This window comes from Zea mays, chromosome 4, assembly GCF_902167145.1.
Source record: "Zea mays cultivar B73 chromosome 4, Zm-B73-REFERENCE-NAM-5.0, whole genome shotgun sequence".
Lineage (NCBI taxonomy): Eukaryota > Viridiplantae > Streptophyta > Magnoliopsida > Poales > Poaceae > Zea > Zea mays.
This window is the reverse complement of record NC_050099.1, coordinates 149864258-149877655: the sequence shown is the minus strand read 5'-3', so window position 1 is coordinate 149877655 and position 13398 is coordinate 149864258. Positions and strand designations below refer to the sequence as shown.

General features: G+C 44.6%; 1 protein-coding gene across 1 annotated transcript; it reads right to left on the bottom strand.

Annotated features, from left to right (window-relative positions):
* Positions 1-5761: 5761 nt before the first annotated feature.
* Positions 5762-11590, bottom strand: LOC100272237 (uncharacterized). Its single transcript, NM_001158813.2, has 6 exons — positions 11021-11590; positions 8290-8453; positions 8104-8201; positions 7853-7987; positions 7203-7392; positions 5762-7077 (listed from the first exon to the last, which is right to left on the bottom strand). The coding sequence occupies exons 1-6, from the start codon at positions 11469-11471 to the stop codon at positions 5965-5967; spliced, it is 2151 nt and encodes a 716-aa protein (NP_001152285.2). The 5' UTR covers positions 11472-11590; the 3' UTR covers positions 5762-5964.
* Between the last annotated feature and the right edge of the window lie 1808 nt (positions 11591-13398).

Here is a 13398-nt window from a genome sequence, read left to right as displayed (position 1 = left end):
GAGCCATGCGAGGATAAGTCGGCGAAGGTTACGTAGGGATAAGCTCAAGGGGTTCACTATCTTTTAGCTACTTGTTGTTATCGTATCACATGTACTGCCCCACGGTCGAGTATATAAGGCCTAGGGGGCACCCCTTCAGATCGATCGACCCTATTCTACTTAGCCACCCACGAAAACTCTCTGCGCCCTCTATCCAGAGAATCCTCTTGTAACCACGCTCATATACTCACCAGGACGTAGGGTGTTACGCACTTCTAAGCGGCCCGAACCTGCAAACCTTGTCCATTGTCCCTCGTGCGATCGGCACGAACCATTTTGCTACAGTCGTCGACACCGTCCTACTCCTAAAAGCACCTTGAGGGGCAACCCCGGGTGTGCGGTCGGACCCAAAACACCGACATGCTCCACATATGAATTAGTAATATTCACTTTTTCTAGCTTAGCATTTAAACTCTTAAGGGTAGACATAGATTCATTGCAAGAAGATGATTTAGAAGAAAGAATTTCATTTTTCTTAACTTCTAAAGCAAGAGATTTTTCAGCATTAACAAGTTTATCATGTTCTTCATAAAGAATGTATTCTTGTTTTTCTAGCAACCTATCTTTCTCATTAAGGGCATCAATTAATTCATTGATTTATCTATTTTAGCTCTATCTAAACCCTTAAATAGATCACTATAGTCCTCACCGTCACCAGGTTCCTCACCACTAGAAGAAGTGTACTTAGGAGTATCTTGCATACATACCTTCTTCTCCTTAGCCATAAGGCATGTGTGATGCTCGTTGGGGAAGAGGGAGGATTTGTCGAAGGCTGAGGCAGCAAGTCCCTTATCGTCGGAGTCGGATGAAGAGCAGTCTGAGTCCCACTCCTTGTCGATGTGTGACTCACCCTTCGCCTTCCTGTAGTTCTTCTTCCATTTCTTTTCTTGTCCCTGGTCATTTTCATTATCGGGACATTGTGCAATAAAATGATCAGACTTACCACATTTGAAGCAAGAGCGCTATCCCCTTGATTTTTTCTTGTAAGGATACTCCTTATGTCCCTTCAAAGTGGTCTTAAAACGCTTGATTACAAGCACCATTTCCTCCTCGTTGAGCCTGCCAGCCTCCACTTGTGCAACCTTGTTAGGTAGCGCCTCCTTGCTGCTTGTTGCCTTGAGGGCAACGGGCTGCGTCTCATAGAGTATGAGTGGTCCGTTGGCGATGTCATCAACGTACCTAGCCTCCTTTACCATCATGCTCCCGCTTACGAATTTTTCGAGAATTTCCTCGACCGTCATCTTGGTGTACCTAGGATTCTCACGAATAAGGTTTACAAGATGAGGATCAATAATGGTAAATCACCTTAGCATGAGTCGAACGATGTCATGGTCTATCCATCTTGTACTCCCATAACTCGTGATCTTGTTCACCAGGGTCTTGAGCCTATTATATGTTTCGGTTGGCTACTCTCCCCTTTTTCATGGCGAATCTCCCAAGCTCACCTTCCACCAGTTCCATCTTTGTAATCATGGTGGCGTCATTTCCCTCATAAGAGATCTTGAGGGTGTCCCATATTTGCTTGGCATTGTCCAAGCCGCTGACTTTATTGTACTCATCCCTACATAGAGATGCTAACAACACAGTAGTAGCATGGGCGTTCTTATGAATTGGCTCGTTAATAAATACAGGATTATCGCTACTATCAAAATGCATTCCATTTTCCACTATTTCCCAAGTGCTAGGATGGAGAGAGAATAAATGACTACACATTTTATGACTCCAAAAAGAGTAGTCATCTCCATCAAAGTGGGGAGGTTTACCGAGTGGAATAGATAATAAATGGGCATTTGAATTGTATGGCATGCGAGAATAATCAAATGAATAATTTTGATTAACCGTTTTCTTTTTCGGGGACGAGTCGTCGTCGTCCCTTGGTGAAGAAGAGAAAGCATCGATGTCGTAGTAGATGATCTTCTTGATGCGCCTCTTCTTCTTCCCATCTTTCTTCTTATTGTTTGATCCCAAGTCAGTGGGCTTGTCACCTTTTGGCTCATCAACATAAAGAGTCTCCTTCTCCTTGTCCTTGTCGTTAATCACCATCCCCTTGACTTTAGGATCCATCTCTTTGGACGATTAGTCCCTGGATGAAGCGTACGATTTTGATACTAATTGAGAGCACCTAGAGGGGGTGAATAGGTGACCCTATAAAAATCAAGTCTAAACAACACAAACTTGGTTCATAATAAATGTTAGTGGGATTAAAACCAAGGTGATATGAATAGAAACAGAGAGAAGAGAACTTTTCACTTGATTGTTCCTTTAAGATATGTATTAAACTTAGGAACAAAAGCGCAAGTGAATATGTGAGAACTCTAAGGAAGAAAGGCAATCACACTAAAGAAATGCACAAGAGACACAGTGATTTTATCCCATGGTTCGGCCAATGCCTACTCCATGTTGTGGTGACCTCCTACGGTCAAGGACTGCACTCAATCCCTCTCAAGTGATCCAAAGATCAAACATGAGTACCACAATTTTCTTCCTTTTCTCATGAATTCCCTTTGTGAGGAATCTCCACAAGTTGGAGTCTCTCACCCTTACAATATTGATCACAAGTAAACCACAAGAGTAAGGGAGGGAATAGAAACACACAAGACTTAGAGTCGCAGCAACAACATGCACACAAGTCAAGAAACGAGCACACAAAACAACGTAGCGGAGTTACAACTCAAAGAATTGCTCAGATCTCTATCACAATGAAACGAATGTGTGCTTGCATAGTCTAGGCATTGTAGGATGTTCAACGACTGCTTCGTGTGCTGCTCCATGCGCCTAGGGGTCCCTTTTATATCCCCAAGGTAGGTAGGAGGCGTTTGAGTTCCATTTGGAAGGCTCTGGTTGCCTTCTGTCCGTGGGCGCACCGGACAGTCCAGTGCACCACCGGACAATGAACAGTGTGTGATTCCCTTCCTTATCTGGCGAAGCCGACCGTTGCAGCCACCGGCCCCCGTGGCACACCGGACAGTCCGGTGCGACCTGGTGACCGTTGGTGAAGTCCACGTGTTGCTCGCTGATAGCGCGACCGACCATTGGCGTGGGCACGGCTGGCTCACCGGACAGTCCGGTGAATTATAGCCGCAACGCCCTCACCTTTTCCCGAGAGCGCCCAGTTCGCTGGGGCGCCAGCCTAGGCACAGGACATTGTCCGGTGCAAACCGGACAGTCCGGTGCACCGCGGGCTGGTGCATGTCTAGTTTGCCTTAGCCAAACTTCTTTAGTTCGATTTCTCTTTATTTGAGAAGATTTCTAGCACTTAGTAGAATAATGTTAGTACCAAAAACACTTTACTAAGGCTAGAATCATATGTTGCTTTTCCATTTACATCTCTTTAACTCTTTGCTCATATTTAGACAAAACAATATGTGTTGAGCATCTAATCACCAAAACATATTAGAAATGGCGCAAGGGCACATTTCCCTTTCAAGAGAGTGCAACGGTCGGTGAATCGCTCTACAAATGCACAACAACAGATTAAACATTAAATTCTTGCTAGGTTACGTGGATCGGCTTGTGGTGGTTACACTGATTAGCTCCCTTGAGCTGACTATCATATTTTCCAAGTCAATAATAAGTAAATTAATGAAAGTAGCAGTGCATTGAAAGTGACTTACAAGATAAATAAAGCTGCCTAAAGTATAATTTAGAGGATTATCGATTCTAGAGCAATGTATGCCACGTGCACAGCCAAAAGCACATAAATGAGCTGAAAAGTCACTATTATTATCCACACCATCAAACAAATCTAGGGACAAATAAACAATAAACCATTCATAGGAATATCCCAGATCCAAATATAGTATGTATCATGCTTGTGACCCTAGGAACGTCCACAGTTGTAAGCCGATGATCATGCAGCGAACACGGATCAGGATCTCCAAAGAAGTCCACCCAAAATAAACAATACTACTAAAGCATGTAAGGTAGGATTCTATATGCATAATGAACTCTCGAGTTGTCGCATGCACATGTTGCAGCTGCATGTCGTAGAGTATAGCAACCGAACGAAATGAAGGATACACATATGGTCATGTAAGATTAATCTGATTACATGAAGTTCAACATAAAAGTAGATTGATACTACATATGATAACTAGCATATCTTGCCAGCAAAAATGCTTAGTACGAAATCTACCTAGAGTAAGGTGATAACACCATATTGCCCAGATGCAATCTACTAGAGATCCCATCAGGGTAGCATGACACTTACCTTAGGAAACCCTTGGGAAAGGGGTAGCGATACGCCAAGATGAGAAGCACAAGCTGCTTGGATGAAGTCTACCTTCTGTTTATTATCATCATGAACTGTAAATTTTATAGTCATTGGACTTAAAGTGATAAGCACCCCCTAAATGGTTTTATCTAACCGAGATCTATCTACAAATACACGTCCCATAGGGCTTATTTGTTGCATAGGTTGAATAGTTTCCTGTAGTTGAACCCATCGACCAATACCGTTGCACCAATCCGGTCAGGATTTGGTGGCAACAGACAACAACCAACCTGGACCGATCTTATCCTGAATTATCATGAAACCTATCCTTATTAGTACAGGACTCCTACGCTTATCATCCGAGTTGTTCGGTTAGCTCTCAGTCCATGTGGATTGAGTGGGATTGTGTGGGTTTAAATCTCAAGTAAGTCAAATTTTTCATAATTTTTTCCAATCCCGTCTAATTCATAGGTAACGGGATTAACCGAACAAAGCCTTACATGGTTATTGATATTATCTCTTGATCTGATAAGATCTTACCATCTTTATCATCTTGATGCTTCCTTCTGGTGAGCACATTTTCCTGACATGTGGGCCAAGTCCCTAGGCGCCACGTCCGAGCCTCTAGACCCAACTATTATGGCCTTCTTCGTCAAGTTGATCTGAGATACCTTTGGTATATATCCTTAACAGCAGGCCTTGAGTCTCATTAGACATAGTTATTGGCTTGGATAGATTAGACTTCTCTCTTGACTGATAAGACTTGTATTAGATGTTCTATGTTGTTCCGTTTCTGGACCAAGTACCTAACTATGTCGTGCATCCACATACCTATAGACTCCGTATTTTACTAATCAGGACTTGGCTATTCCTGTAGACTGGCGCTCGACATTCTAAAATTTCTATCGCCTCAGCTTCTCGTATAGGTTTATTTATACTACTATATAATTCATCAATTTTAACTTTACAAAACATACCCAACCAAATCACCTCAACACTCATAACCTTCACTAAATCCATCAATCAAATTACACCCAGACTTAACACAACATCAAAATGAATGGTTCATATCGCTCCATAACCCTCACATATATATTCACTCAAATCCAATGTATAATATTATTTGATCATCCATCATCCCTTTCCCTTGACCCTTTCGCCTCATCAACGCCTCCCCTCGTGTCGCCGCCACTGTCATCAACCCCTTCATTTTCCTTTTCAGGATCGTAGCATCAACGCCTCCCCTCGTGTCGCCGCCACTGTCATCAACCCCTTCATTTTCCTTTTCAGGATCGTAGCATTAACACGGCTTATATGCTACTCCCTAAAGTAAAGAACTACAAGGAGTTTGGTCTTTCACAGCGGACCATAAATAGGATCACACCATAACCCTTAGGCTTTCATGGACCCTTTTCCAACGCACACCTTATAGCTGCCGCTCCACCTTCAAAAGCTCCATTCGTTAAAAAAAAATTTGTAGTGAACGTTTCACATTTCAAAAATACCTATAACTGTGAATACGCTAGTTAATAATTGCACAAAAAAAGGCAGAGGGCCATTGAGTATTTTCCTCTTGACACAGACTACACGGACAAAGCTTTGGTCACTCCACAGCAAAACCTCTTCTCTTTTACAGAGCTGTAGCCTGGTGATTGCATCTTGCACCAATAATTACAGGATGAGGGCGTGTCTACTTGCCATTCTGTGTAAAATCATGACAAGCCGAGGAAGCTGTCCACCTTGGCATTGGTCGATCTGGACAAAAACTTCATGCAAATGGGGGGCTGCACCTTGGCGAGGGCCAGAATGGACTGCGGCAGGGTCCAGATGCCGTCTCCGCAGATCAGCCCCGACGCGACCGCAGGTCCGAATGCGTCCGCTTTCGCCTTGTTCAGCCGCTCCCACACGAAGAGGATCGCGCTGCCCAGAAACATGTCAATGGCGAAGTAGGACCCGATGTAGAACGGAATCGCCATTGCCATTGGCAGCGGGATGAACCTCGACACCTTGTAGGGGGTCAGGTCCCTGACAAGGTTGATAGTGATCGCTGCCGCAAAGAAAATGTAGCAGAGGGTGAGGCAGTTTTTCGGGAGCGAGCCGAAGCCATCCACGCCGAGGATGGCCATGTTGCGGTACACGATGGCATAGGGCGCCGGGTACTCGGTGCCGCTCTCGCCAATGTCACCGAACGCCTTGTAGAAGAGCCAGAAGATGCAGGGCCCGATGACACACCCCATTCCGGTGCCAATCACCTGGCTGATGAACATAGACCTCGGTGACGCCAGCGTCAGGTACCCGGTCTTGAAGTCTTGCATCAGGTCTGAGGCGGTCGACACGATGCTCATCATGACACCACAAGCTGCGAGCCCAACGAGCACGCCACCGTGTGAGAGGCCAGCCCATGCACCGAACACGAAGATAGCGAGCTTGCCGTAGGTGGAGGCGAGAGACCAGTCAGTGAGGCCACTTCCATAAGCATTGCAGAAGGCCAGCACAGGTGCCACGACGTAGGCTACTAAAATGTAGTACCACTTGAGCTGCGGGAAGATCTGAGGAAGGGTGCCAATAGATATAGCAGCAACTGCAACATAGCCCCCGTATGCAACTGACTTGGGAATCTGATCTTTCAGAAAATTCTCAATGCGACGTTCATCGTCAAAGGATACAGCCTCCATACTGGACATGGAACTGCCATTGTCCGAAACAGGAAGCATGCTTTTTGAATTTTGCTGCACCATTGATATGAAACCCGCAATTGTGCGGATCAGCACCTTAATGAAGTTGTATAAACCGTCCCCAAGGATCAAAGCGATGGAAATGAAAACCTGCCATTGCAAGGAACTAGCAGTTGAATTCTTGGTCACAAAACTAATGTTCGTATGCGATGAAGCTGAATGATATAGCTTTGAGAAAAGAGGAGAGAACAGCCAAAAGTTGGATCGATGTTTACCCTGTAAGCCTGCAACCCATGTAAACTTGAGTCTTCCAGGTTAGCTGGGTACCAACTCCCCTTCTTCTTGGCAATGAGAGGCCACATTAAACCCCATGAGAGGATACCACCCAGCAGAACAGACACATTCACGATGTATGGGCAGATCATGCCAACTCCAACGTATGTAGGAGAGAAGTCAAAGAAGAACCTGAAAGACAATAAGCCATGTTTAGCATTGGAGACAATACCTCTAAATTGGCGATTAGCCAATCGGAAATGTCCTATGCACAAGATCAACTTCATGTACATATGCACAAAATCAATCTGAACTCTTTGTCCAACAATCTTCGGCTAACGTGTTTTACGTAAAATACCTTCCACGCTCTTCTCCCCCACGCCCACGGCCCAGCTACATATTTGCAAAAAAAACCTCACATGCTCAATCGAAGGTCGTTGAACAAAAGGTCCAGATTGATTTTGTCCATATGTACACAAATATGAAGTTCAGATGCTTGACATAAATAACTGTTGTTTTACTTGTGCAGTATAACAAGAGATGCCACAGATGAATTCACAAGCTCTCACCAGATGGATTTAGTATAAAATATTTCACATATTGGACATTATACTCAGCAAGTGTCATATGTAGGATAGTTCACAGTTCTGACCTATTGTTATAAGCTTCAAGGCCCAATGTTGGAAAATTTTTGAATCCACACTCATCCCCTGCAGTGTAGAACCACTGAAAAAAGCCCCAGAAAAAGCTAAACACAAAGTACTTGCCCAACGTCTTTACTTGCTTCCTGAAATATATCATTATCATTGTAAGTGGAGTTGCACAACAAGGACAAGGTGGTGAAAATAATGGATATAGTTTCACAAGTTTAAAGTAGCCAAAAGTAGAACTGCATGGACATACTTTGCAAGCTTGGCTCCCTCAGGTGTGTGAAAACCGTTGATGAGATATGCAGTGGCTGTGCCACTTGGATAGGTCAACTTGTAGTCAACAATCATAATCTGAAACAAGATTAAGCTGATAAGAACAAGTTTGCTTCCATACAGTAAATCAGTAAGAACATAAAGGAGAAAATAGTTGGAGACATACCTTTCTTAGGGGTACAAGTGCAAAGAGACCAATAAAACTGACAAGGAATAGGAACCCTATCATCCATCCAAGGTGAGGATCCTTTATGTTATTAGCATCTTTAGCCTCTGTTGCTTGTTTAGCTATTTTGTCACTCATTCCAAATAGATAACTGCCAAAGCCACCTGATTAATTTGAATAAAAGAGCATAAGCCGTTTTGCTTTTTTTTTGTTGGCTTCAACGCAACATATTAACTGATGCAGTGATGTGAGTCACACTCTCGAACAGGAAAAACAATGAATTCTTATTTGATTTGGACAGCATGCTACTTGTTTTATGCCTTAAATGATCTGATCACACTATGAGTCTACGACCACTTCAAAACAAGATAAATACTCATTTCCTGAAAGCGTTGTAGCACAATGAAGGACATATAACAACAAAAACAAAGCCTTTTAGTCCCAAGTAAATTTGGGTAGACTAGAGTTAAACCCTAACAAACATACTTTTGATCCCAAGCAAGTTTGATAGGCTAGAGTTAAAACCCAACAATTCAAGGTTCAGGACTTCGGGTACATAGATAGTTGTTTTTCATGTAATCCTATTTAAGACTAAATCTTTGGGAATAATTAAATTCTTTCAAGTCTTCTTTTACTATCTCTTTTCATGTCAACTTCGGTCTTCCTCTTTCTCGCTTCACATTGCTATCGCGCCTTATGATACCAATATGCACTGGTGCCTCTAAAAGTCTCCGTTGGACTTGGACATGTCCAAATCATCTTAACCAATGGTGAAAGCCTATCACATATATTATTGTTCAAAACTCGATCCTTCTTGTATAGCCACAAATCCAATACAAAATACGCATTTCCACAACAATTATCTATCGAACATGTAGTCTTTTGCAGGACAATATTCTGCACCATACAACATAGCAGGTCTAATCGTCGTTCTATAAAACATGTCTTTTAGCTTCTGGATACCCTCTTGTCATATATAACGTTAGATGCTTGATGCCGCTTTACCCATCCCGTTTTGATTTAATAGCTAACATCTCCATCAACATCCTCATTGATCCTAAATATCTAAGGCCCTGTTCGGTTTGGCCTGGAATGGCCTGGAATACGGCCCATTCCGTCTGAAATTATGTCGTTGGGATTAAAACTGGACTAAAGCCTAAATGGCTGTTCGGATAGAATCAATCCTGAATGAAACCAGGGCATTCTTGGCCTTTGTACGCCTCTTCCACTTGGATTGGAGCCATGCCTATGAACACGTGAAATCAAACCAGGCCAAGATTTAGTAAAACAACCCGGATCCACTCTATCCCGGTGTGGAACGGTTCCTAAGCTGGAACCAATCTTGGGCTGCCGAACGGCCCCTAAAGGTGTCCAATCTATGCACTACTTGACCTTCCAAATTAACATCTCCTTCCTCATGTGTAGTGTGGAAATCAGAACGCATATATTTGGTCTTAGTTCTACTGAGTCTAAAACTTTTGGACTCCAGAGTCTCTCGCCAAAACTCTAGTTTCCTATTTACTATTGTCCAACTTTTATCAGCTAGTACTACATCGTGCATAAAAAGCATACATCAAGGATATCCCTTTGTATGTCTGTTGTGACCTTATCCATTACCATACCAAGGCAAAAAGGTAAAGGCTCAAAGTTTATCTATGATGTAGTTCTATTCTAATCAAAGTCATTCGTGTGCCAAAATTAAACTTGCTGATGAGTAACTTTTTAATTCCAGCTGAACAACATATTTGTATGTCGTTTTATTATTCAATTTCAAATTATTTCAACCTGCAAGACCAGTGGTTGCACATGCCAGATTGGGCATCAACGCACAAAATAACATGGTTCATAAATAAGCCTGCAGATCATAAATAGTTATTTATGTTCGACCAATGCTTCAGATGCATGTGTCATGTCTGCTGAAGGAAAAAGGCCACGCATGCACCATGCATCTATTTTAAGAAGAGTCAACCAAATCAGACTCATCTGTTTTAGCCTGTCCTGAGTACACATGAGCACCAAATATTTGAAGAATATTTTTGTTGACTTTTTTACATGTTTATATTCAGCAACTGAAGCAACCACAAACTTTCGTCAGTTTCATCTCTAGTTTCTATGCATTTCATTGAAACAGGTGACTATCCTAGCAATCATGCACTCCTTGAGACCACATAATCAACGTGAGTCCACCTAACAGTGACACACTGAACAACATGTCCGAAACGACCAAGAAGATTTAAAGTTTTTCTCGTCCTTTATATACCAATCGTTTCACTTTTGCCGAGAACTCTACTTTTGAGTCGATATTGAAAGAGATAGGTTGGTGTTTTCTTTTGGGACAAAAGAACAACCGATTCCCTGACGTTCCAGGCTTACCAACTACAGCGAACTGCGAACGCTTTGTGTCCCCCTGTGGCTCTTCCTATCTGCCTTATACACTCATGATACTCCCAAATCCAAAAGCCACTATAGACAAACCAAACAAAGACATTGATCCGCTGTTCGCTCAACCAATTCGAACGACACATCCGCGGCTCAACCAATTCGAACGACACATCGGCGGCTCAAACAATTCGAATGGCACACCTGACGATTCATACGAAGGCGAGCATGAAATCGACGCAACAACCGCTCCCAAAAGCACGAGCACTACAAGTTCGTGTCAAGCAAAGAACGGCTACGATAGGAAATTACGAATTAGTTCGGGACGGGAGGGGTCTGGTTGGGTACCGACCGCTGAAGGCGATGCCGTAGGCAGAGACAACGCAGGTCTGGATGACGGTGTTCTCCTGCCTGGTGAAGGGCTGGCGGAGGAAGCCCATCCTCTCGGCGGCGGCGGTCCACATGCGGACGAAGAAGAAGCCGAGCAGCCCCGCGGAGACATTGAGGGAGGGGATGATCCCCGTGGTGAGGTTGAGCTTCATGACTATGACGCTGAACATGACGGCCAGCAGCGCGCTGACGACGAATGCCCGCAGCGTGAGCTGCTCCCGCCACGACGGCACCGCCTTGTCCGCGAACACCCGCTCCACGGACGCCTGGCCGTCGGCCCCAGCGCCGCCATTGCCGCCCAGCCCCTCGCCCTTGCCCGCGTGGCGGTGCCGCAGGGCGGGGGATGCAGCCGCCGCCTCGGACACCTCATCCTCGGCTCCGCCCCCGCCTCCAGCGGTGGTGTGCGGCGCCATTTGGTTGGGCGCTCGTGCTCGGGGCTCGGGTTGGTGTTTGGTGCCCGCCTTTTGGAGCAGCGGGGGAGGGGGTGGAGTGGTGGACTGCCGGGCTGGGACTTCCGGAAGAAGAGAAAAGGAAAAAAAAAAAGAGTGGGGGTCCGGGGCTGGGTGACGATGCGCTGCGCACTGGCTATACCGCCTGTACGTGTCCGAAATTTATTGGAGTAACATGCGGCAGCGGGTGCGCATTGTCCTTGCATTGAGGTGTGTGTGGCCCGTCTGCCGAGGTTAGATGCCGATCGTCCGATCCCATCGGACGGCGGCATAACAGTCCTGTGCAAGGGGCCGTGGCCGTGGGGAAGTGTGGACGTGGTTTGACTCTGACCGTTCCGTTATGGCGACCGTGCTAGAATTATTTACTTAGAGCATCTCCAAGAAAACATGTAAACTAACCCCAAAAGAGTTTTATGTGAAGAAAATGCTTTTTATGCCCTCCAACAGTTCCCTCTTCTTTCCCCCATATTATTCGTGTCCCGAATCCATTGCCTTTCCTCCCTCAAATTTACGTGTCACACATTGTTTCCCAATTGCTTCAGTGCACCTGGTTCCGTGTATTTTTTTCGCGCGTAGTTCTTTTGGTAGAGAAAGCACGACGTCCATGCTGATCAGCAACAGGCGGCGGCCTACTGGGCTCCGGTGCTTGCTTCTTCAGTCATCGAACAAAATGAACGATGAATATATATGTTCTTGTTTTTTGATCCATCATCTCACATCACCTCACATTGTAGAGTACTAGGATCAATATCCATCAGCTCATCGGCTGCTGTAGCGGGCAGCACAACAGAGGATAGCAGACTGCCGTGGCCACGTGGTTGTTTTAAACATTTTATAGATTGGTTATTAGCAGTCTGCTGTAGGTTTAGATTTTTTTAGGGATTTTTTTTACAACAATCCCCAATAACAAGTTTTGGGGAATAGTTTTTTAGTGGGCTCTTGGAGTTGCTCTTACTTGACTAGCATATAGATCCTGTTCGTTTATGAAATATATGTAAATGGCAACACAAATAATTCACACTCGAATATCCACGGTAATAAATTTAAATAAGCTCGTATCAGTTTCGAATATCCGCGGTAATAAATTTAAATAGGTTCGTATCAGTTTCTAGTGTGATATCTAATTACGGTTGAACTTAAACAAAGATAGTTTATCATTATCAGTCATTCATCACGTTACAAATATGTGAACCAAATGACACTATAGTATGTGCTAACGCTATGATCCCGCGAAGGGGAGTGATTGGGTTAGACTATCTCAGCAAACTCTCTATTTCTGACTTCACTATACAAACAGTACAATATACAGTGCAAAAATAGTACTTTGTTTACACGGTCTGCTAGAGATGGCCTTAATGGTGGTAATGAGCTCTAAATTTTACATTATAATGTTTAAGGATAAAATCGGATTAGAATCATGATCTATTTCCATTCATTTTTTAACTTGTCGGGTACCGTAATTAGGGGTACCCCCAACACTCCTATACACGGCTGGTAACCACCATCAGCACAAGTTGCAGAGACTGATGGGCACGATTCAGGTCAAGGCTTCGTCTACCTAAGGGGAGCGATCTTGCCTCGCCCGAACCCAGCCTCGGGCAGGAACTGAAGTCCCGGACGAAGTTACGTATCGCCCGAGGGCCTCCTCAGGCAGTGGGCACACCCTCGGCACGCCCGAGGCCTAGCTCAGGCAGGCTTCGTCGAGAAGCAACCTTGGCCAAATCGCCTCTCCAACCGACCGTATCGCAGGCGCATTCAATGCGAGGATCGCCTGACACCTTATCCTGACACGCGTGCCTCAGTCGTCAAGGTCGAAGTGACCGCAGTCACTTCGCCCTTTCACTGACCAACCTGACAGGAAAACAGCGCCGCTCGCTCTGCTCCGACTGAT

Excerpts from the sequence above, each read along its gene's own strand:
- LOC100272237 (NM_001158813.2), bottom strand. The coding sequence starts at position 11,471 with ATGGCGCCGCACACCACCGCTGGAGGCGGGGGCGGAGCCGAGGATGAG. Across the intron at positions 7,988-8,103 it reads GAGGGAGCCAAGCTTGCAAA|GAAGCAAGTAAAGACGTTGG; the intron begins GTATGTCCATGC and ends GATATATTTCAG. Across the intron at positions 7,393-7,852 it reads CTTGAAGCTTATAACAATAG|GTTCTTCTTTGACTTCTCTC; the intron begins GTCAGAACTGTG and ends ATTGTCTTTCAG.